Source organism: Lissotriton vulgaris, chromosome 2_1 (genome assembly GCF_964263255.1).
Source record: "Lissotriton vulgaris chromosome 2_1, aLisVul1.2, whole genome shotgun sequence".
Taxonomy (NCBI): domain Eukaryota; kingdom Metazoa; phylum Chordata; class Amphibia; order Caudata; family Salamandridae; genus Lissotriton; species Lissotriton vulgaris.
This window is the reverse complement of record NC_141687.1, coordinates 58,305,607-58,331,092: the sequence shown is the minus strand read 5'-3', so window position 1 is coordinate 58,331,092 and position 25,486 is coordinate 58,305,607. Positions and strand designations below refer to the sequence as shown.

At 47.3% G+C, this 25,486-nt stretch overlaps 1 protein-coding gene across 1 annotated transcript in view; it reads right to left on the bottom strand.

The window, feature by feature from the left end:
- The window catches only part of LOC147729552 (sterol 26-hydroxylase, mitochondrial-like), a 154,967-nt gene that overhangs the window by 68,135 nt on the left and 61,346 nt on the right, over window positions 1–25,486 (bottom strand). Inside the window, exon 6 of the mRNA XM_086954447.1 lies at window positions 22,887–23,050. Coding sequence (XP_086810573.1) covers window positions 22,887–23,050 — 164 coding nt within the window. The remainder of the gene's footprint in view (window positions 1–22,886; window positions 23,051–25,486) is intronic.

The window sequence follows — 25,486 nt, the reverse complement described above, 5'->3', positions numbered from 1 at the left end:
ATACAAAACCCTTGTCTAAACAGTATAATCATATTAACACCATTGTTCGTCATTTATTAAGTGTTTTTCCAAACACGCGGGTGTCCCCAGGATGCTTGCTTGTATGTCTTTCCTCATACTAACGAAGCTTGCACTAAACACGGCTGCTTCGCTGAAATTCAGTCTGCGCATGCGTCGGTCATACCCATGTGATGTGACGCACTCGCATTCTGGAGGGAATTTGTGCTCATGCGCACTGTTGCAAACATGGCCGCTTGTCTCTCACCACGCTTTCTGCTTGCTACTGCTGCTTTAGCCTATCTGTCTTTTCGCACTAAAACAATAATGCTATAGTCATTATAAAGTAAGGGTTGGTTAGAACTTTAACATGGTATACAGTGTGATCAATTTTTTATGATTTTAATTTGTTCTCGCTTACTTTTCATGTACCGCGTCTCTGGGGCTGGGAAATCGGGAGCGGAGCCATACTTGAAGCTCTGCTGGGCACCGTCACATGACCGGAGAGAAAACTCCATTGCGCAGAAGCTGAAACAAGCCAGCTGGCTCCTGAAGCACAATGCGCCTGAGAACTTCTCTGGGAAAGCAAATTCTTACCTTGGACGATGCAACTCTGTTGCTACCTATTGTGAACTTTATTATGCTGTTGTATTCTATGCATGGGAACGTGAACCCAAGGGGCGGGTAGGAAAATTTTAATATTTGGGATGAGAAAGTTGAATTCTAGGAGGTGGTAATGACCGCACCACCTCTCCTGACCAATCATAATGTGGGAAACTGTCACTTGCAACATTAGAGGGTGGTCTAAGGGCCCCCAAAACAGTATAATTGCCCTAGTTTAGCTTAGGAAAATTGTCCGACTTGTCCGAATAGCAGACCTGTCACTGACCCTACGAACTCTATAGGTGCTCAATCTGAAGTGCTGCGGAGCACTCTGTCCATACTTTCCACAAACTCCTAAGGGGTGGAAATAATCCTAAGTGCTGGCGAAGCACTTTGCTGGGAAATTCGAATAACCCAATCGGGGTTACTGGCGGATTACTTGCAGAGAGGGGTAACGCTGGCGTTGCTTCTGAAGCTGTGGGTGTTGGTCGTACCTTGGTGAGCCCAGTCCTGATCCCAAATCCTGAGGGGTATCCTGTCCTTGCTGTCCGTGAGCTGTACCTGCTCGCATTCTGGCATTCCTTCCTGAGGGTCCTTGTCCCCGTCCTTCCAACTGACCCGTGGCCAGGGTTAGTCCTCTTTCAGACCTAGGTAAATATCAGCCTGTGGGTTTGCGCCTCACTCTCTCTCTCTCCCTCGTCTTCTCTCTCTTCATTTTCTTATTAAAGCACTCTTGCCTGTGATACTGCTCTGTCACCTTTAAAGCAAATTATATGCGATTGTATTTAGAATTGTTCCACTTCTCTCCCCACCTTTAGAGAATTGCCAAACTGTTATTTCTATTAGTATGTTCCAATTTTTCCCTTTCCCTTAGTATGATTGCGGTGAACTTAGTAAGAATAGTTTAAAGTACTTAGGTTAAGTACATGTTCTAGGTCCCATCCACGTCCTATGTTCTAGTATAAAGTTGCAGTGACTAGCCCTGTTCTAAAAAGTCCTACCTTTAGTCTTCCCATATACTCAAATGGTCTTAGCTCTAATCTATAGCTATTTTATGGTTTTGATTTTGATGATTGACGTATTACTCTGCATATCACTTATTGCTTTGTCATATTCTTTTTGAACTTATATAAATCTTTTGAACATCCTCAGGTGTCTGTGGTCATTATACAGAAATTGTGGATAAGAGTGTACTGATTATAAAGAGTATTTGTTCCTAGGCCCTGTCTACTATTTCCCTAATAGCTCCAGATCTGTCATAAGAATTGAGCCTGTGGTAAGTCAGGTGCATGGTAAGCAGAGGTGAAACCAAACCTTAATTGCTCATAGCAGCGTGCAGGAGGAGAAACAAAGTAACCATCACCCGGTTCACCCCAAATTGTTAGTGTGGTATTGAAATTTGCACGCCAGGGCCCAGTGCGTGTAAAGAATAGGTAACCTTGGTGGCCCGGGTGAACTGCGCGCTCTATCAGTAATTTTCTGGTAACCAGAGGATGGTTTGGACTAGTTAGATTAGGTAGACAGGATAGTTGACAAACAAACCGTGAAAATAAAATGTGCTGCTGATTTTTCTACTGTATTGGTTCAAATATTTTGAAATGTTTTAAGGTTTTATATGTAAATGTATATGATTTTTGCATTGCTGCTATAAATGTTATATTAACCGAAAAACTGTTTGTGGTTGTTCAGTGTAGTCCGAATCCCCGGGGAAGTATTTAGCTAACGGTGAGCAGAATCCGGTTAGCTGTTGAAGTCACTAGGTTTGAGGTATTAGTGCAGGGCTGAGGATAACTGGAAGCACTAATTAGGACCTTTGTTTTCTGGAGTGAATGATAGCTACGAGTCCCATATAAAACTTTCATTGCGATATCACCTAGTAAGGGTCGCATACGGAAGGAGTAGTAGGGTCTCCGAGGCTTGTCTGGTAAGTAAAATAGTTCGCTGGTGAAATCCTGGCTCAGTACATATCCCCGACTAAGGTGGATGAGTCAGAAGAATAACGGGTTCTATGTTACTAGTGTGAAGGGACAGGCAAAGAAGTCTATCCAGAGTGAATGAAAAGTAGACAGAAGTGGTTTACTAGTAGTGAAAGAAAATTCTTTTATCTCTTTAGAACACTCAGACATAGTGGCAAACGTTGTGTGTTGTTGACTAAGACTTGCATTCGCACTTTAGAGAGAGTAAAAAGTTTCCGTTACCTTGTAAAGGAGGGAGTCAGTCGGAGAGCTGCTCTGACGTCACTCCGTGCCGCGCTGGTATTGGTCAAGACAGCGGGTGTGTAGTGGAGCTGAATTTGTAAAGGAGGGGTGAGTGCCGAAGCGTGAGACTCTGTCTTGCGAAAAGGCCGCGCACCCATTGGTTAAGGGCGTTTGTATTCTCTGACCTGATTGGGTAGTGCGAAATATAAGTCGCGCTAGCATTGGAAGCACAAAGGTAAACAAAATTAATCAAGCCGAGTTAGAAGCGAGTCTGGAGAGTTGCATGTGGTATCCAGATTTCATACCGAATCCAAAGTACCTAGGATTTCATAAGGATCAGCTTATACGAGGTAGACCGCACATGATGTATGGAGTAAAGAGGAAACTGTCATTCTCTGATAAAATAAATAATTTTTTCAAAACTGACAAGCCCATTAGAACGAGGGAAGGCGTGCTCATTCCCCCGCCAAATACCCCTGCCTCCTTCATGCTGTTTGATAAAGGGTACCACACTTGTGTCTGGTTAGAAAATTGGGAAAAGTATACTGCAGATGACGGAGTCCTAGCATTTCCTGTTGAAGGTACATTTAATGGTCGGATTCTGTTTAACTTAAGGACCCGCATGAATGAATTACACCCTAGACCTAGATTGACCCAGTACGAAGCCCTGGAGGAATGGGAGATTGAGGCTGCAGAGCGAGATAAACCCCGGATGGATAAGGGAGTGAGTAAATGGTATCCGAGGGTTCAAGCGCAGACCAAAGAGCAGAAAATGAAACAGTGGAGGCAGTCTATGTTGACTGAAGGACTATTTCCTATGATGGGGGTATTAGAAGAGAAGAGAGGAAAATGTAAAGAAAAAGCCCATCACCTAATGCCCGTGGGGGACTCAGAAGATGAGCACCTGGAAGATTTGTTAATGAAAAATCCACCTCCCTATGTTGCAGAGTCAGAGCCTGTGCATTCTCCAAATCCCTTTTCAAAATATCCCAGATGTAGGAGGGATAGTGATACAGATGGAACGGGTACAGACAGTAAAACCAGTGACGGGGATGGGTTTTGCGACCTAAATCCACAGTCCCAAATTATCAGCCGTTCGGAGAAGGTCCACCCCGATTGGTCACTCCGACTGCCCCAAGTATTTATCCTTCCTTGGTACCTCAGGTATTGCATGACAATTCTGCAGAAAAGGCGTTGCGGGAAAAAGAGAAAGAAGCCCTGGCTAGACAGCGAGAGGATTTAGTTCGAACCATTGCCCAGATACATCCCCATCCTGATTCCCTGACTATTCCAGTAACTATTGGTCCGGCTATTCCACTGTATAGAAATGACCTGGCTAGTCCCCGTCCTCCTGTTATCACCCCAATACTGCCTACTCCTAGCATCCCGTCCCCGAAGAAGGAAGTATTTATAGATGAGGATCAAGAGAGTGAGTGTGAATCTGTGGTTCTGATGGATTTGCCCATTAGAGAGCCTAGGACTAGTACATCGGGGGCAAGAAGTCAGACAAGACCAAAGGAGGTGTTGATTGAAGGTGCATCTGGGGTTAGGAGTGCCACCGTAGTTTCCCCAGAAGAATTGGACAGATGGACAAAGGAGCTGGAGAAGGAGACCACTCCCCAACCTAAAGCATTGGAAATATATAAATTAAGAATAGAAATAGAAGAAATGATGGCTGGAAATGTAGGAGTTGAGCGCCTAAGCTCGTATAATGAAGAAGAATTACTGTTTATCAGCAAAAATCTTACCCGGAGTGCTAGGTTGCTCCATGAAAGAATAATGGATACAGCCACAGAAATGGGAATTGATGTTAGTCGCTCCAAAATTCTTCAGAAACCCTACAGAGTAGATTTTTCAGACAAAGATGTAGAAAGCTTGAATGTGATGGGAAAACAGATCCAAGTAAAGGAATTATTGAAGCTTTTGCAGAAATGGGGCGAGGTGGGAAAATGGAGAACCCGGTGGGCAAAGAAAAAAGAAGACAGCAGGGCTAAGTCACAGGCTTCAGAATTCGTGTTAAAGGAAGTAACACCAACAGAAAAATTGTGCCCCATGAGAGAGGTCCCGGGAGGGAAGTATGTCCATGTCCCTTGGTCTCGACAGGATATTGTGTCATTTACAAATGACTTCCCGAAATTGCGGGAGAAGCCTGTTGATTGGTACAGGCAGGTAGAACGCTTCATAAAAGTTCAGAAGTGTTTGCTGAAAGACCTGGATGGGTTTTTCGACATTGTGGTCCCTGTAGATTTGTGGACCGACTGTAAAATTGAAATTGATTGGCCCAGTGAGGAATTCCCCAGAGATGAGAAAACAGGAGCTCCCGCACCTGAAGTAATGAGGAAGTATGAGCAAGTCATACAATACCTCAAGAAAAAGGTGCCCGCAAAGGAGACAGATTGGACCCGAATAGATAGAACCACCCAGGAACGTGATGAAACGGTGCATTCATTTTATGAAAGGTTACTGCAGGTATTTAAAACTTACAGTGGTATTGATAAAGTAGACATGAAAGACATGACCCATTTCAGTTACAGATTTGTGTTAGGATTAAGGCCTGAAATCTCACAATGGATTCGAGATAATAAAATCAGCTGGCAGGGAAAGCCCATAGATGATGTCCTGAAATATGCAAAATACTGCGAAGATGAAATCGAAAATAAAAAGAAAGCCCTCAAGGAGAAAGTAATGTGGGCACAGGTGAAATTAGCTGAACAGCAAGAAAAACAGTTAAGTAAATTGACTTCTAGTAATAATGCTCAGAATGCCACTGCTGGGGGGGGAGGCAAGCCCCGAGCTAAAATGAGTCGGGAAGAAGCCATGAAGAAGTTTCCGTGCCATGGGTGCGGCCAGATAGGGCATTGGCGAGACGAGTGTCCACACCTGCAGGCCGGTAATGCCCCTGTAAATGGTTTAAATCCACAGGTGCCGAAAGAGGGGACAAGAAAGAACCAGCAACAGGTAAAATTACCTCCAGTACCTCGCGCTCCTAGACAGAATTTTAAGAATCAGGGTCAGCAGAATGAGAGGGCGGAAGTATGGGAAGTCGAGAGTGAAAGAAACGCAATCATTCCACAGTATTTGTTAAATGATACCTTCCTCTGTGAAGATCAAGATTGACGGGGCCTGAGAGGGGAGGATGAGGAGTGCGTACTTGGCGCCTCCTTACCGGTAGACCAGACTGGACCATACATTGAAGGAAAGGTTGAAGGGAAAGACGTCACCTTTCTGTTGGACACTGGTGCTACCAGATCTACTGTAAGAACAGTGGATGTTCCTAACCTACCCCTCTCGGGAGAAGCGATCCAAGTAGTGGGTGTCTCCAATCAAATAATAAGTACTCCAGTAACTGAACCAATGGAAGTTTCTATAGGAAATTTCAAAGAAATGCACAGATTTGTGGTCTGTGATTCCAGTCCTGTGAACCTGCTAGGACGTGATTTGTTGTGCAAGATGAATTGTACCATCTATTGCACACCGAAAGGCGTCGAAATTCAGACCCCCGATGAAGATGGTTTGTACAAGCTGATGTTGGTCAGACAAGATTCTGATATCAAACCTTTAACAGTTGAGGATTTACCTGAAGAGCTCCAGTTAAGAGTAGTTCCAGAAGTGTGGGATTTCACAGGAAAAGATGTAGGCTTAATGGCAAATGTGGACCCAGTCAAAATAGCAATAAAAACAAATGCTGTATACCCCAAAACCAGACAGTACAAAATGAGTGCAGAAGTAAAGGCAGGAGTAGAGACTGAGATTACCAGGCTGCTCGAAGCAGAAATAATAGAGGAAGTGATGAGCAGTCCCTGTAATTCACCGATCATAGGGATCAAAAAGCCTAGTGGAAAGTACCGGGTGGTGCAAGATTTGCGCAAGGTAAACCAGATTGTTGTGCCTTGCTGTCCTGTCGTGCCCAACCCTGCTGTGATACTATATCAGATTCCCTGGAATGCAGAATGGTTCACTGTCATCGACCTGTGCCATGCATTCTTTTCCATCCCATTGCATCCAGAAAGCAAATTTCTTTTCAGTTTTGAATTTGACAGCCATATCTATGTCTGGAATCGTGTCCCCCAGGGGTACACCGAAAGTCCATCGATTTTCAACCAGATACTGAAAAAGTGCCTTGAAACATTAGTATTGCCAAGAGAGTCTGTTTTGGTGCAGTACATAGATGACCTGTTGGTGGCATCCAAAACCCAGACTGACTGTGTCACTGACACAATTGCCTTGCTAAATCACCTAGGAAAAGGAGGACATAAAGTGTCACCTGACAAGTTACAATTTTGTAAAAACTCAGTGAAGTATCTGGGGCACCAGATAGAAAAAGGAATTAGGAAAGTTACTACAGAAAGAATCAAAATAATTAAAGCAATGGAACTGCCCAGAACTCAGAAAGAGGTGAGAATGTTCTTGGGAGTTGTGGGTTACTGCAGACAATGGATTGTAGGATTTGCAGCTCTAGCCAGACCCCTGATAAAAATGACAAAGAAAGGAGTAGAAGACCCCGTCAGTTGGGACAGTGAAAGCATGAACGCTTGGGTAACTTTGAGAAACTGTCTATGTACCGCTCCTGCATTGGGTATGCCTGACTACACCAAGTCCTTTGAGCTATTCTGTGACACAAGAGAAAATTGTGCTCTTTCTGTCCTGACCCAGGAGCACGGACTGGTTAGAAGACCAGTGGCCTATTTTTCGGCCACCCTAGATCCGGTGGCTGCTGGATTACCTGGATGCTTGAAAGCAGTTGCTGCTACTTGCGTCAGTCTGGAACAGAGTGAGAACATTGTCATGGGACATCACGTCACTGTATATGTTCCTCATTCTGTTGTAATCCTACTGACTAGAACTAAGACCCAGTACCTCACCCCTAGTCGGCTGACTAAGTATGAGAAAATTTTGATTGGTGCTGAAAATGTAACTATTTCCCGGTGCAATGTCCTAAACCCTGCAACACTGTTACCTATCCCTCTGGATGTAGAAGTTGAAGAGGAAGGGGGACATAATTGCATCGACCTAACCGAGTTCAGTACAAAGCCCCGTCCGGACATCCGTGAAATAGCGCTACTTGATGGGGACAAGACAATGTTCGTGGATGGCTCATGTTTGAGACATGAGAGTGGGAGTCTGAGTGCTGCCTATGCTGTGGTTACGTTGACAGAAACCATAGAAGCATCTTACCTGAGCGAGGTGAAATCTGCACAAGTGGCAGAGCTCATCGCGTTAACCAGAGCATGTAAGAGGGGTAAGAACAAGAGAATAACTGTTTACACAGACAGCCAGTACTGTTTCGGGGTTGTTCATGACTTCGGCCAATTGTGGCTGCAAAGAGAATTCATGACGTCCTCAGGCACCCCTATCAGAAACGGGAAGGTGGTGCATAACTTACTGGAAGCTATCCAATTGCCCAAAGAATTGGCTGTGGTCAAGTGTGCGGCTCACAAATCTGGAAATGATGATGTGACTGCCGGTAATAGGTACGCTGACCAAATTGCACAGTTTTGTGCCCGATACCATATGTCACTCCAAATTGCGTTGTGGGATGGAACCAGCTGCCAACTTATGTTGTTTGAGAATGTGTCAACGTGGGAGGAGTTAAAGGATTTACAACAGGCAACAGACAGGCAAGAGAAAGGCAGGTGGGCAGCAAATGGATGCAAACTGACAGATGATGGTGTGGTGGTAAACTCGACTGGGGTGCCTGTACTGCCTGATAGCTTGGTCGACCCCATGATCAGAATGATACATGAACCAACACATATGGGAAGAGACGCAATGTGTCGGGTGTTTGACAAGGTGTTCTGTAATTCAAAATTCAGGAACCAGGCGGAAAAGCTTTGCCAGAGGTGCCTAGTGTGTCAGCAATTCAATGCAGGAAAGAAGACTGTAGTGGAACAGAGTAATGTCGGAAAGGCAGTAGGTCCCTTTGTCAGGATGCAGGCAGACTTTATAACAATGCCTAGGTGTCAGGGGTATAGATATATCTTAGTCATAGTTTGCCTATTCTCCCGGTGGGTGGAAGCGTATCCCGCAAAGAAAAATGATGCCCTAACTACAGCCAAGTTATTGCTCAGGGAGTTGATACCTAGGTACGGAATTCCCGAGACAATCGAAACGGACCAAGGTGGGCATTTTGCCAACGATGTCCTAGAAGAACTCTGTAAAGCATTCAAAATGAAGCAAAGACTGCATTGTGCCTACCGTCCAGAGGCTTCTGGGGTAGTGGAGCAAATAAATGGCACCCTGAAATCCAGATTGGCCAAAATGTGTGATTCCACAAAGATGAACTGGATAGAGGCTTTACCCCTTGTGCTGATGAGTTTGAGAAGTATCCCGAACAGAAAAACTGGCCTGAGTCCCCATGAAGTGTTGATGGGAAGAGTGATGCGACAGGCATGGGTACCCGGACACAAACTGCTAAGCATTTCTGATGATATGGTATTAGAATACTGCAAGCAGCTGGGTGACCAAGTGCGTTCTCTCTCTCAGCAGATTGGAGAGACAGAAGACGAGTGGCCAAAGACTCCGGCACATAATCTGCAACCAGGAGATTGGGTGGCGTTAAAGAAACACACCCGGAGCAGTTGCCTGAAGCCAAGGTGGGGAAAGCCACGACAAGAGATCCTCGTCACTACAACTGCTGTAAAGTGTGCTGGTGTACCGAAGTGGATCCATGCCAGCCACACGAAGCGGGTAACTGGAGAAAACGCGACTGGAGCTGAAGGCAGCGCAGCTGAAGAAGCTTCCGAGGAAGAGAGTCCGGAGCTAGCTGACATCGAACTGCCGAGCACAAGTCGAGACGTTGAATGGTACCCCGCCGACGACCAGGTTCATGACCCAATACGAACCAGGAAATATTCCTACTTAGACAGTGAGTGGGATAGTCCAGGTGAGTTAGAAATAGAGGAAGAAGGTCAGGTCAACGAAAATCACAACACACCTGATCAGGAAGTAGGCCAAGTAGGGTCAGATCAAGACATCGAAACTCCTCCTGAAACTCCAGAAATTGGAGAGGGACAGTTAGAAATTAGAGCTGACGTTCATGCAGAAGAAAGTGAAGAGATCGAAGAGCATGAACAGGAACAGATAGAACTAGATCAAAGTGCTCAGACAACGGAAACAACAGTAACCAGAAATAAAAAGCAAGTACGATTTGAATCTGAGCAGGGACAGATTAGGGACCAGGCAGAAGAAATAGACGAAAGACCTAGAACAAGTCAGACAGGCAGGGACACAGAGGTGCCACATCAAAAAGTAAAAAGAGTGCACGAAGAAGGCCAAGTTTCCTCAACGACTGGGAGGCACGGAGGCAGAAGTGCACCCCGATACGTCAAGAGACTGAGGCTCAGACTAAAGACAGTCGAGGAAAAACTGAAAGACAGAAAAAGGGCTGAAAGTGAAAGAAAGGCAGCCCAAGGCAAATCGCTAAGAAAGAGCGACAGAATAAAGAAACAGAACCGACTGTATCGGAGCCCTGAGTGGACGTACTTTGTGTTGGAAGAAATAGACGAACCACACAACAGTGGCAACAGTGACGAAGAGTCCATCGCTGATCGGAGTTCTGACGAAGACCCTCCTTGAGAAAGCCCCGAAGTGAGCCTTTGGTGCAAAGAAACAAAGAGGGATAGCAAAAGCCACCTGTAAGCTAAAAATGTCTGATCCGAATGTCTCTGGAAGATCCCGGTGTGGGTGTCTTAAAACCTGTTGTAAAATATGCTTGTGTAGTATAGCAATGCTAATAGTAATGTGGATAGGACTAACAGTTTTTCTACCTTTTATGATAAGTAAAAATCCTAACTTTTCCCCTACTGAACCAGAAGCAGTAGACGTAGGGGTTGTACAGACTGCAGAAACACCACGAAGCCTAGAAAGACGCGACAAACGAGTAGGATTGACACACACACGACCTAATTTAGAAGCATCAGATGAGGATGGACTACACTTTCACAAAATGAGAAACAAGACGCATCTAAATGTTTTTGCTAACTTGTTAGTGCATTATGTAGAAGCTATGGAAATAGAGGACTGTTATGTCTGCATGAAGCTGCCAACCTCAGTGGCTGAAGGCGTGACATACCACCATTTACCTTTAACCTATGGAATCTCCTGTAGTATATTAGCTAGCTTGTTTTATAGAAGCACTTTACAGTATTATTATTCAAATGCTGACGTAGTATTTTCTGAACTTCCAATTAGCGGACACTTGAACCTTGTACATACTAAAAGTGACGTGACCCGTTATATGGGAGAATATTTTCTGACTATAGGCAACATAGATTTAGATGAAGCAAGACAAGCTAATCTGACCTGTTCTCTGCAAGAGCAGGAAAAGATGTTTATAAAGATGGCAGACAGAAGGAGAGAAAAGTTTCAGAAGAAGGCAAATGACGAAAAGGATAGAGTCCCTAGGTGGGCTGAGCACATGGATAACACCTCGCAAGGCGAAGCTAGTCCTGCCTTGTTGTTGGATTTTGAACGAAAGGGGAACCTTTGTATCCATAGGGAAAAGACAGAGTACTATAACAATGTATTCATCGGTTCCAGTGAATGTGAACATAATTACAAGGTAATTGGAGGTTGGGGTTTCAAAAATGGGTCAGAACCTGTGTTTCCCGGAATATATTATATATGTGGGAACAAGGCTTATTTCAAATTGCCGGATCACTGGTATGGAAGCTGCTATTTTGGCATTGTTTTCCCGAAAATATACCATGTGAACAATGCAGCTGGAAGCGATGAAGAAACTAATGGCTTAGTGCGTAGTAGACGTGAAAGTGTAGGTGAAATTATAGGTGATATTTTTAGTGCACTGATACCTGGAATGGGGGTAGTTCTGAACACTCATAGAATCTGCAAATTGTCTACAGTAGTGGACCGGTTATCAACGGACACTGCTGCTGGATTCCTGATGGTCAATACCGAAATGGTTGCGATCAGATCAATGGTTTTGCAAAACCGTCTTGCCCTTGACACCCTATTAGCGAAAGAGGGCGGAGTCTGTAGAATGCTAAAAGCGCAACATTGTTGCACTTACATTCCTGATAAAAGTATCGAACTAAAACAATATGTGAAAAACATAACTAATCTGGAAAAAGAACTCAAACCATTGGAGGTTGACAGTGCCTGGACGAGACTGACTGGAGGTCTCTCCTCTATAGGTAGTTGGTTTACTAACCTAGGTAGAAATCTTTTGTGGAAAATACTGATGCCAATAGTTGTAATAGGTGTAGTTGTGTTGATCATTTTTATCTGCTGCAAATGCCAGAAGTGCAAAAAGAAATATACTGTGAATAAGAGGGGAGTGAAAAGAAATATTGATGATCTAGAATTAGAGGAATTAAAGAGTGAAATTTACAAAAAGGTGAAAAATCACCACTTTCATAGAGAAGCTGAAAGAAAACTCAACAATAAATTTGTTGAAATTCAAATGAGTGATGTGGATGAATGAGAAAAGTTGGCATCTGTTTCCTTCTATGTGGTGATGATAGTAAATATCATCAAAGAGGGGATTGATGGAGCTGGGATTCGCATGAAAGCGCCCTGCTCTCATACAAAACCCTTGTCTAAACCGTATAATCATATTAACACCATTGTTCGTCATTTATTAAGTGTTTTTCCAAACACGCGGGTGTCCCCAGGATGCTTGCTTGTATGTCTTTCCTCATACTAACGAAGCTTGCACTAAACACGGCTGCTTCGCTGAAATTCAGTCTGCGCATGCGTCGGTCATACCCATGTGATGTGACGCACTCGCATTCTGGAGGGAATTTGTGCTCATGCGCACTGTTGCAAACATGGCCGCTTGTCTCTCACCACGCTTTCTGCTTGCTACTGCTGCTTTAGCCTATCTGTCTTTTCGCACTAAAACAATAATGCTATAGTCATTATAAAGTAAGGGTTGGTTAGAACTTTATCATGGTATACAGTGTGATCAATTTTTTATGATTTTAATTTGTTCTCGCTTACTTTTCATGTACCGCGTCTCTGGGGCTGGGAAATCGGGAGCGGAGCCATACTTGAAGCTCTGCTGGGCACCGTCACATGACCGGAGAGAAAACTCCATTGCGCAGAAGCTGAAACAAGCCAGCTGGCTCCTGAAGCACAATGCGCCTGAGAACTTCTCTGGGAAAGCAAATTCTTACCTTGGACGATGCAACTCTGTTGCTACCTATTGTGAACTTTACTATGCTGTTGTATTCTATGCATGGGAACGTGAACCCAAGGGGCGGGTAGGAAAATTTTAATATTTGGGATGAGAAAGTTGAATTCTAGGAGGTGGTAATGACCGCACCACCTCTCCTGACCAATCATAATGTGGGAAACTGTCACTTGCAACATTAGAGGGTGGTCTAAGGGCCCCCAAAACAGTATAATTGCCCTAGTTTAGCTTAGGAAAATTGTCCGACTTGTCCGAATAGCAGACCTGTCACTGACCCTACGAACTCTATAGGTGCTCAATCTGAAGGGCTGCGGAGCACTCTGTCCATACTTTCCACAAACTCCTAAGGGGTGGAAATAATCCTAAGTGCTGGCGAAGCACTTTGCTGGGAAATTCGAATAACCCAATCGGGGTTACTGGCGGATTACTTGCAGAGAGGGGTAACGCTGGCGTTGCTTCTGAAGCTGTGGGTGTTGGTCGTACCTTGGTGAGCCCAGTCCTGATCCCAAATCCTGAGGGGTATCCTGTCCTTGCTGTCCGTGAGCTGTACCTGCTCGCATTCTGGCATTCCTTCCTGAGGGTCCTTGTCCCCGTCCTTCCAACTGACCCGTGGCCAGGGTTAGTCCTCTTTCAGACCTAGGTAAATATCAGCCTGTGGGTTTGCGCCTCACTCTCTCTCTCTCCCTCGTCTTCTCTCTCTTCATTTTCTTATTAAAGCACTCTTGCCTGTGATACTGCTCTGTCACCTTTAAAGCAAATTATATGCGATTGTATTTAGAATTGTTCCACTTCTCTCCCCACCTTTAGAGAATTGCCAAACTGTTATTTCTATTAGTATGTTCCAATTTTTCCCTTTCCCTTAGTATGATTGCGGTGAACTTAGTAAGAATAGTTTAAAGTACTTAGGTTAAGTACATGTTCTAGGTCCCATCCACGTCCTATGTTCTAGTATAAAGTTGCAGTGACTAGCCCTGTTCTAAAAAGTCCTACCTTTAGTCTTCCCATATACTCAAATGGTCTTAGCTCTAATCTATAGCTATTTTATGGTTTTGATTTTGATGATTGACGTATTACTCTGCATATCACTTATTGCTTTGTCATATTCTTTTTGAACTTATATAAATCTTTTGAACATCCTCAGGTGTCTGTGGTCATTATACAGAAATTGTGGATAAGAGTGTACTGATTATAAAGAGTATTTGTTCCTAGGCCCTGTCTACTATTTCCCTAATAGCTCCAGATCTGTCATAAGAATTGAGCCTGTGGTAAGTCAGGTGCATGGTAAGCAGAGGTGAAACCAAACCTTAATTGCTCATAGCAGCGTGCAGGAGGAGAAACAAAGTAACCATCACCCGGTTCACCCCAAATTGTTAGTGTGGTATTGAAATTTGCACGCCAGGGCCCAGTGCGTGTAAAGAATAGGTAACCTTGGTGGCCCGGGTGAACTGCGCGCTCTATCAAGAACAGACTGAAAAATATATCAATGCAGGGGAATGGCCTCCCTTCATCAGGGATATCCCCAGCTCGCACCCAGCTGCTGCTTCCCCTTTCACTCAGTTTAGCCGGACATTTTGTGCCACTTTTCACAACTGGCTTCGATTAAACCAATAAACCATCAGCAATCATTAATCTCCTAGGACTTGTCTCCGTCCTAGCTTTGATCATTAACAACCCACACATCTTGAGGTTGATAAATAAAATTGTTGGCATGTGTGACCCTACATTTGTATATAAAACAGATTTGGCAATACATTCTGATGCCAGGGTTTGTTTTTTAGTCCCATGACTACCAAGTAAGAAGGTTATGCAATTGCTCAAGAAGAGAGAAGTAAGCATAGTTCACATCTAGCGCCTATGTGCACAGTCAGGGCTATAAAGGGGATCGCTTCATGACTTGGCCCCTGCAGTGCTCCTGGAACACAATTCAAAGACCGTCAATCGGGGGGCGTGGCTAGCAGCCAAGCATGGCGGCCGCATAGTGTGAGAGCTCCCGAGGGCACTGCAGCCTTTCAACAAATCCGTCACATCTATCCGCCACCAAGCGCGCCTGAAGCGGCTGCGTTCGAGTCCGGGACACAAGCGGTGTCACCGGTCCAAGTTTCGAGACATTCGGAGCACCGGAGCCTGAGCTGCATCGTGTGGCGAGTTGGGGCCTACAACCAGGGGCGAAGCACCGGCCTCGCGTGAAATCCGGACCCCGGCGGAAGTGCGGCAGAGCCGGCCGGAAAAGTGATCGCACCCCGGTGCATCTCGGAAAGATCAGACCAAGCCTACAGATACTGGCGGAGTCGTCCGGTGGCAATCGGGCTGCCACAAACACCAAGCAGTACCTGAACAGTACGAAGGTCAGTGCAACCCCGACCTGGGCCGCGCGGAACGGGGACAACACCCTACAACGACCCCCCCCAAAGAGAACATAGCTGGCGCAGCAACACTACAGGGGGCAGAGGCGGTCGCCGCATAGGAGCGAGGGAGCAGGGGGCCCGCACGGTGAGCCAGAACAGAAGCCAGGTGGACGGTGCCCCGGGGGGACGATGCAACACCGGACATATACGCGGGACCACAGGGGGAACCCCCAGGCCCGCTACCAGCAGCGTCGACACACCAGAAGTACCCCAACACGCGACGGCCGGTCCAGTGCACGAGACACGGTGCAGTGTAGAACAGCGAGGGGGGGAACTCAGTGCCCGCTCCATCCCGGAGAGAGGCTACCGAGGGCAAAAACACGATACGCATCAGCGGCTCCTAGGCTCTCACACCTACATCCAGTGAGACCCACTGCTACCTGGCTGATTCCGCCTATCAGAGACTTCAGTCGACCCACAGGCAGCGGTCACCTGGGGCATATCTCTGGCACTCGCAGGGCCCAGCACCATGGCGGGAAAAGGCCTTAGGAGCGGATCCACGCAAGCCAAACTGGATAAATTCGCATATGGACACCAAGGGCAACAGCAAACTACAGGGCGACCCTCCACAGGCCATGCCCAGGAAGCAGAAAAGTCGACAAAAATTACACTAGAGGACATCATGAAAACGCTCTCAGAAGTTAAAACCACAGTGGGCGCCATCTCCTCAGAAGTATCTCTGCTGCGAGCGGACTTTCACAAAATGGCGGAGAGGGTGTCGCAGGTGGAAGTGGTCACGAAATCGCTCGTAGAAGACACCTCAGAGCTCCAATTGGCCATGGAAAAGATGCAAAAAGTCACCAAACTCCTGCATGACAAGCTGGACGACCAGGAAGGGCGTTCACGCCGCAACAACGTACGTATCCTTGGGCTTCCAGAGACGGAGGGGAAGGGGGCCATGGACCTCTATGTTGAAGACCTCATCAAGAACAAGCTCCAGCCCAAGGGCCTGTCGCACTTCTTTTCGGTGGAGAGGGCGCACAGAGTCCCGGGGGGCCCACCCAGGACGGGGGCGGCTCCGAGACCGGTGCTAGCCCGACTCTTCAACTTCAGGGACAGGGACGCAATATTGCAGGCGGCGAGGACTTCACCACCAGTGCGGATTCAAAATGCCACCTTAGCGTTCTTCCCGGACTACACGGCAGAGGTGGCCAGGCGACGCAAGTCCTTCACGGAGGTTAAGAAAGCACTGCGCGACAGAGAACTGCCGTATTCCATGATGTTCCCAGCTAAACTGCGAATAGTGGCCGAGGGGAAGACCTGGTTTTTTGACACGCCAGAGGTGGCTCAAGAATGGCTGGAGGGCTGGCGACCAGCGGGGCGACGACAACGCTCACAGCAAGACCAGCAGCGACACCGTGCTGGCCAGACACCGCCCAGTCAGTCCTCCCACCGACCACACCAGGGAGGCGAAACAGAAATAGAATCGGACCTTGAGAGAGATCCACTGGACTCTGGACAAGTGGCTCCGGTGTGACATTTAACTGCTTTATTTTTCAAGACTGTGTGGGCCGCGGGACCGTGGCTCGGACGTAGCTGAGTAGGGTGGGCACAGGCAGTGCCCGGAGGGGACTCACCAACCCTACGAGCAAGTAAGATGTATAGGGGAGGGCTGAAGCACTCTGCACAGTTGGGGAAGCGGGCGGGAGTTTGTCCGTGGAGCAGGGTAGCAGGGAGGGGGGATGGGTTTGAAGTTTATTTGTTGAAATGTTTACTCTTGTTTGTAGTCATCGTTCACCACCTACACAGCAGTATCACCCTGACATTAGCACGTCTCCTACACAGCACGACACTAGTCGACGCATGGGCTATGCCGCAGCACACGTTGTGTGCAAGACTCCTTCATCAGCCTAATGGCCAGGTCACCTAATCACACGCCCGCTGAGGGCCCCTCCACGGCCGGGAGGATTCCCCCACTGCGCATACTGACATGGAATGTCCGGGGCCTGGGTGACAAAATCAAGAGAGGCTTGGTCCTTCAAGCCGTAAAGCGGCAAAACCCGGATGTGGTCCTCCTACAGGAAACCCACCTCACGGGATCCACCTGCAAAGCCCTAGACAGACGTGGGTACACAATGGTAGTCCACGCCGACTTCACTACTGGCTCCAGGGGTACGGGCATACTGGTGAGAAGATCTTCCCCCCTTATGGTGTCCAGCCACGTGGCAGACGACCAGGGTCGCTATGCCGCAATCCACGGTCAGTGGGAGGGCAGGGCCCTGAATGTGATTTCAGTATATATTCCCCCAGCCCTACACTCGGTGGCCTTACCAGCACTAGGTAAATTCCTTCTTGGTCTCCCTGATGGCGACATGATTGTTGGGGGGGACTTTAACGCAGTCATGGATCCACTTAAGGACACTTTCCCCACCAGAACCAGACCGCGAGGTACTACGCCACTGTCAGACTTTGCGGAAGCCCTAGGCCTTGTAGACCTCGGGCGGGAACTACACACAGAGGCCACGCACTACACTTACTACTCAGCGGTACATAACAGCTTATCTCGTATAGACTACTTCATGACACTGGGTTTGGGACTGGATATGGTGGAGAGGGTGGACACACTACCCAGGGGGGTCTCGGATCACTCTCCAATCGTCCCATCGCTGACCACCGGAGGGAAACGGAATGCCCGATTATACCCAATCTACCCCAATTTCCTGAAAATCCCCAAGATTCGAAAGAAACTCAAACTGGCGACGTCACTGTATTTTGCTGAGAACACGGACACAGTAGAGTCGCCCTCCATCCTATGGGAGGCGTACAAAACTGTCCTCAGGGGGGCGGCCATTGCGGCGATCACGGGACACAAACGGGACTCACGGAAGGAACTCACGGACCTGGAACTTGCACTAGAAAGGGCCAATAACGCTCATATGACAGACCCCTCCCCGACCGCGACACACACACTCATGCTCCGGCACCAACAATACCTAGCCCACCTCAAAACGACAGAGAAGGGATACATCGCGAACACTCGACATAGGATCTATGATGTGGGCAACAAAGCGGGACGTATGCTAGCGTGGCTGGACAGGAGAGGGAATGGAGTGAGGGGTATCCATAGGCTCAACACGGAGGATGGGCGGACACTGGTACACCCGGAAGACATAGTAGGCGAACTAGCTCGACACTATCAAGAAATCTATACACCGGGACGGAGGGTCACACGACAAATGGCAGCAGCAACGCTCGCAGACATTACCATCCCCAGCATTACACAAGAAGATAGTGAAGCTTTAGAACTAGACCCGACGGGGGAAGAAATCCAGCTAGCGATCATGGCGTTACAGTCAGGTAAAGCACCGGGCCCTAATGGGATACCGGTAGAATGGTATAAGTCCGTGGCTGCAGACCTCAGTGCCCCATTGCTGGCCATGTATTTGGAGAGTAGGGACAGACTAGAGCTGCCATTGGATCAACGCACAGCAACGATTGTAGCAATACCCAAGCCCGGAAAACCACCGACAGAATGCACCTCATACCGCCCGATATCATTATTAAACATCGAGGCCAAAATACTAGCTAAACTTCTGGCTACCCGATTGCTGCCCCATCTCAGTACTCTAATCCACCCTGACCAGTCGGGCTTCATGCCCCACCGGAGCACGGCGTTGAATCTTAGACGAGTCCACGGAGTGTTGGCTCGTGCACACCTCCTCACGGAACAGGCGGTAATCCTCTCCCTCGACGCCAAAATGGCGTTCGACTTAGTAGAATGGGAATACCTCTTCATGGTGCTGGAGCGTATGGGTTTTGGGCCAAAATAAATACGATGGATACGGCTGCTTTACACAAAACCCGTGGCACAAGTGGTGGCCAATGGCCACACGTCGCCGAGATTCCCACTGGGCAGGGGGACCAGACAAGGCTGCCCCCTGTCCCCCCTGCTCTTCGCGCTCGTACTTGAACCCTTGGCCATCCAAATCAGATCGACACCTCTATTCGCGGGCATCAAATGGGAGGAGGGGTGGGAGGACAAAGTCTCGCTATACGCGGACGATATGCTCATATACATGACCGCGCCCGAGACCGGCATCCCAGCCCTACTAGACCTTTGTGACACGCATGGGCGCACGTCGGGTTACACACTCAACTGGTCGAAATCCACCATATACACTTTAAAAGGCCCAGAGCCAAAACTGCAGGGGAACTGTCCAATGCTTAAGACATCGGCCTCTTTCAAGTACCTAGGTATTGTTATCGCGAGCGGGGAAGCAGACTTTTTCGTGAACAACCTAAAACCACCCATGGATCGCCTGCGTGCGGATGTTAGGCACTGGGCGGCCCTCCCCCTGACCCTACTGGGCAGGGCGGCATTGTACAAGATGATGGCCCTCCCAAGACTCCTTTACGTACTGGAAAATACTCCTCACCTGGTACCACAGCGTTACTTCCAACAGATTGTGGCACTGGTCACGGTCCTGCTCTGGGACACAGGCCCGGCGCGCATAGCATATGACAAGCTGGTAAGGAGCTGGTACGAGGGTGGCATAGCGCTCCCCAACATCCAGCTATATTACTGGGCGGCCCAACTCAAGATTATAAACTACTGGATCCACGCCCCGAAGGACGACCCGGCCTACCGGGCAGACTGGTCGCAACTTGGGACGGACTGTATGCTGTCCGTGCTGTACAACAAGTCGCAACTAAAGGACCTGATCGGTCCGACCAAGCACACGGCGGCGCTGTGGCACATGGCGCAGGCCCGTCTGGGGTGGGCAGGCCGACTCACTAAAATGACGCCCTTGTGGGACACGAAAGCGTTGGGGAACCTGAGAGACTGTAAGGGGTTTGAGCGGTGGGACTCAATAGGCATCTCTACGATAGGAGACCTCTGGGACGATGACTCAGTATTACCATTTCCACACTTGCAACAACAATACAACCTCGGACCCACAGAAACGTTTAGGTATGTCCAGATTAGGCATGCATTACTACAGGCAATCCCTGCCGGCACCACATTACCAGACTCCTCTCCTTTGGAAGATAGATTACTAACCGATTTCATGCTCCAAAGCGCCACCTCCCTTACATACAAAAAGCTGATCAACAATCTCAAAGACCCGACACTAAAGCTCAAAGGGAAATGGGAGGAGGAACTAGGTGAGACAGACGAATTTGAATGGAATGAGGCCCTGGCCTCCCCGAAAGAGGTGGGAATCTCTAGTAAGCTCAGACTGGTACAGCTTAAAATCTTACACCGCATCTATTACACCAGGACACTGCTGCACAAAATACAAAGAGCACCACACCCCTTCTGTTTGCGAGGCTGCGGGGAGGAAGGGACACTGTTCCACACGCTATGGGAATGCCCGCAAATACGCGAATTCTGGAGACAGGTGCTCCGATCCATCTCCCAGGCCCTCAAACTTTCCATTCTACCCGAACCACGTAAATGCCTTCTAAACATCTGGGACCCAAATGACCTGGGTAGATATGAACTGATTTGGGCGTCACTGGCATTAACAGTAGCTAAACGGGATATAGCACAGAAATGGGGGGCGCCGGAAGTACCCACCGCCAGTAGATGGGCTAAAAACATGGACATCCTAATGGTGACAGAGAGAGCGGTTTATGTGCTTCGAGCGGCGCCCCGGAAATGGAACAAAGTGTGGGCAGCATGGAACATGTACAGAGGGGAACTTTGTGAGCCCTTGCCAGAGGGAGAGGACTCAGACTCCGAAGGGGAGGAGGAGTAACTGAACAGTTGCGGGGAGAAGGCCTCGGACATATGACACGGCTGCATGGGCGGCAATGACCTGGCCATTTAATGCACTACGAATAGCAGCGCAGGATATTACGAACTGTGGGAGACGTCCAAGGGATACGATGACACATGGTTGGGGGGGTATGTTGGGAAGTTTGTTCTTAAGGGTTAATTGGAAGGAGATGTAGCCGTCACTGAAGTTGAGGGAGGGGATATCGAGGGCACGCACTCTACGACCAAATGTCATATATTGAAAGCTTAAGCAAGACCCATGATACAGCAGAAACTATGTCTTAATTACGAAAATGTAGCCAGTAAATTATTGCTCAGATAAATTGTACGAAATGCAAGAATTCCAATTGGATGTATGCAATTGTTTAACCACTATTCCTTCCTAACAATAAAGTTAAAAAAAAAAAAAGACCGTCAATCACCCTGATCATCAGGTTAATCATTCTGTCAGATTTTATTAATGTGTGTGCGTTTCCGTCAGTGGGATATTTAGGTGTCCAATTCTTTTCTGCTGTTCTGGCTGAAGCTCCTCATTGGTCACTCCAAAGCCTCTCTCACCACCTTGGTGCAGGTACGCCCAGTATGGTATATGATGGTGCACACCGTGGTGCAGAGTGTGAAGCCCACCAGTGTAGAGCAAAAGAAACTGGAGGTGGAAAGTGTAACTTAGAGGGGTGGCTACAACTATACAATTCACCCCTCCCTCATCAGGACACCTGGTGAACATAATTGGTGCAAGGTGACACACGAAGCAAGAAACATAGGGCAGTGTAGCTCCGGTCAGGCAGCGGGGATGGGAGAGACCCCGTGAAGAGCACTAGAGTAGACCAATAGATGGAAGCAGGCATGGAATGAGAAAAAAGCAGAGACCAAACAATGCCCACTCACCAGGAATATATGGAATATGGAACACCAAGGCAGGATAGGTGGAGACAACAAGTGGTAGCAGTATGGGCTTAGAAGGAGTGGTAGTGCCATGGTGGGGTATGGGTGGGCATAGAACGTCAGAGTGCAACATCGGAATAATTCAACTCAGCCATCAATCTGGAACAAAGGCTTCCTTAGGAAGAAGCCACAGCGATGAGACAGGATTCATTCAGTTAGTGAACTCTTGAGAACCTCTGTCAATGCAGAGATGGATGCCTGGAAGGGGGAGCAAACCTCAGCTGAACTCCCTTCCTCCAAGTGCCACTATTGCGACCTGTGTCCTTCAACCACAAAATCTGGTATATTGGGATATGGATCGCGGGAATAGCAGACGGCGGTGCACAGGGCTGCTTTACACACCTCCTGATGCTGGCAGCTGCCACTCACATTATCATGCTTTCTCTCATGGACAGCTTCCACTGTGCAATGATTGATGGGAATCACTTCATGTTTTGCAATTTAAAACCGTGGATACATTTCATTGCAATTTACAGTGAATGGGGTGCACCCTTCATCCAGCACTCTGCCTCGCAGTTCGCATGGGTTTGCAATATGTTATTTGCGGGTTGTAAGAACACCTAACGTTCAAAATGTACAAGTGATGCAATTTGTGATTTTATTTTCTCCTGCAAAAGGGCTTCCATTTTCACAGGTCATAAGCTTTGGGTATTATCACTATCTGGACAAAATGTTGTTCTGTGAAGCACACTTTAAAAATAAATGTAATTTATTTAGGTATTTCAACTGAAATTTTTTTAAAGTATTCCATTAGGTGAAATATACTAAAATTAAACAGAATTACAAGATATTTGTCTATGTATGAGGGCAGGCCTTTCTATGTCCATATCCTGTTTTTATGGCCAGAAGGAAGCTCCACCTACCGTATCAATGCCGGCTTGTAGCAGCTCCTCCAGGATGCCGTATGCTTCGTGGATGGTCATCTTTGAGTCACTGAGCAGGTGCGTGAGGTAGTTCCCCTCCACTTCCTTCCCACTGTCCAGCCGCGCCTGTATTTCCTCCATTTTTTTATTAATCAGTTTCTTGGCTGAGGATGAATCAATGATGCTGGCATTAGGACACTGTAGGATTGGTTGACTTAATAAACATGCCTGTGCTGCATGATAACCAACATATGAGGTTTGCTCACTTGTTGCAAAATGAACAACCCCCACATTGGCTACTTGCTCTTACAATTGCCTGGGGGCCGGTGCGGTGCAGTTCACATAATGATGCCAGTCCCTAATAAATACTCAGGAGTTCAGAAACCTCCTGAATATCATAGACTCTATTTCCCAAAAAACAATGGTATCAAGGTGGCTTAAAAGATATATCAGTCATGCTTTTAAGAACAGAATGGCAGATGTATAATCTTTGCAGTTTGCAAGTCCTTAATAGCAAATTTTAGCAATTCGCTATTAAGGACTCGCAAAATGCAATGTACGTAGGTTTCGCAATATTAATTGCAATTCCTACATATTCCTTAATTGCGAATCGCAAATTCGATTCGCAGTTAAGGAATACCTTCTCATTCATTCCCGTAGAGGCCCATAGGAATGAATGGGAAGACATTTGCAATTTGTGAGTACCCAATAGGTACTCGCAAATTGCAAATGCAATTTCAAGGGTGCCAGAAGGACACCCTGTTGCACCCCTGAAATATGCATTTGTTCACATGTGGCGCACATACATGCCCAAGGGGCATGTATGTACGCCACATGGCACGTTCAAAAATGCAAAAAAGTGCATTTTTCAAGGAAATCACAAATTACCACCAACTGGAAGTTGGTAGTAATTTGCGATTTCTTAAGGAAAAATCGTACAACTTGGGTGCTTCCAGCATTATATTTAAGGAATCGCAATTTGCGATTCCTTAAATGTATTTGCAAAATATGGAATTGCAAATTTTGCGATTCCCTATTTTGCAAGGGCCTTTGGGGATGATAAGTACCAAAAAGCTTTATTTTTTAACAGATTTTATTCGGTTATTCATTTGAAAGTTGGGCAACAGCCCTACAATGACCTGTAGGGGGGGGGGGAAAGGATGATTGACATTGCTGAAGTTCTGCCATTTTGATCATTTTCCAACACCTGCCAAACATGCAGGTGGTACAACTTAAACTGCAGACATTACTAGATCTCAAGACAAGATTATATGACATAAGAACAGAGTGAGCCATTATCCTACAGTGCGGGATAGTCCGGTCTGTGAGAGTTGGGAGATTGGGGTCACTTATAAGAGGTCCATGGGAGGCAGCTCTATTCCACGATAGGCCGCCCAACGGGTCCAAATTTTCCTATGTTTAATGGGGCAGCCACGAGCTAGAAATACTGCTATTTCCGCCCCCATACATCTGTCCAGTTCGGTCTTCCGTTTGCCTAGTGTCAGGGGAGAGGTCCCTTTCTACAGTTTACGATATCTCGCTTGGCACTTCTGAGAGCTAAAAACAGTAAATGTTGCTTGTACTCATTTCCCCCAATGTCGTCCGTGCTGTGTAAAAGGAAGAGTTGTGGGTCCCGCTGGAGTACCCAGGAAAGTATCTCATTTAGACAAGACCGAATTCTAGGCCAAAAGGGTTGCAACACCGTGCAACTCCAAATTCCCGTCCTCTTGTTCACACCGCAAACAAGCAGCGGACTGGATAACCCCCATCCGCCAGAGTCTGGTCGGCCTATAATACACTCGTTGAAGATATTTAAATTGTATCAGGCAGTATCGTGTAGAGACCGCCGCGCCCCGCGGGCTATCAATAGCTTCAGCCCAGTCGTCGTCCGTCAAATCAGGAATGTCGGCTTGCCACGCCAGCCGTGTCTTGTCAAACGTCATCTGTGTGTGGGTGGTCAGGGTTGGATATATTTGCTTGATCTAGTGTAGGCCCAGTCCTCCCTTCAGCAGACTGCCTTCTAGCGGGTTGAATTCCGGTAGGGTCCCGAGCGTGTGGATCGATGGAGTCAGCGCATGAAGGAGTTGGAGGTATTTGTAACATTGTGTTTTGTGTAATTTATACTCCACCTGTAGTTGCTGGAAGGATTTCAGTGTAGTGCCCCGGAGTACATCGCCGAGGGTCGATATCTCTATTAGATCCCACCCCCGGGCCCCCTCCCCCCAAGGCGGCCACAGCTGTACCATGACTTTACCTTATGGAGGTAAGCAATCCAAGCGTGTGGCACTATAAAGGAGTTGCAGGAGGGTAGTCCCTCCCATTGCTGCATGCTCAATTGCGTAAGCCGGGTCTGTGGATGAGTTATACTACCATTCATTCACCACAAGTATATGAGATGCCACATAATATGAATAAATATCTGCTGCTGCGATCCCCCACATTATGTGCATTGTACACATGTGCGAAGTGTGACCCTGCTCGCCCCACCGTTCCAGAGAAATTTGTTTTGTATGGCGTTGACCTGTGCGAACTAGGAGCGTGGAACATAAGGGAAGTTTTGGAGGCAATATAAAATACGGGGCAGTGATACCATCTTGAAG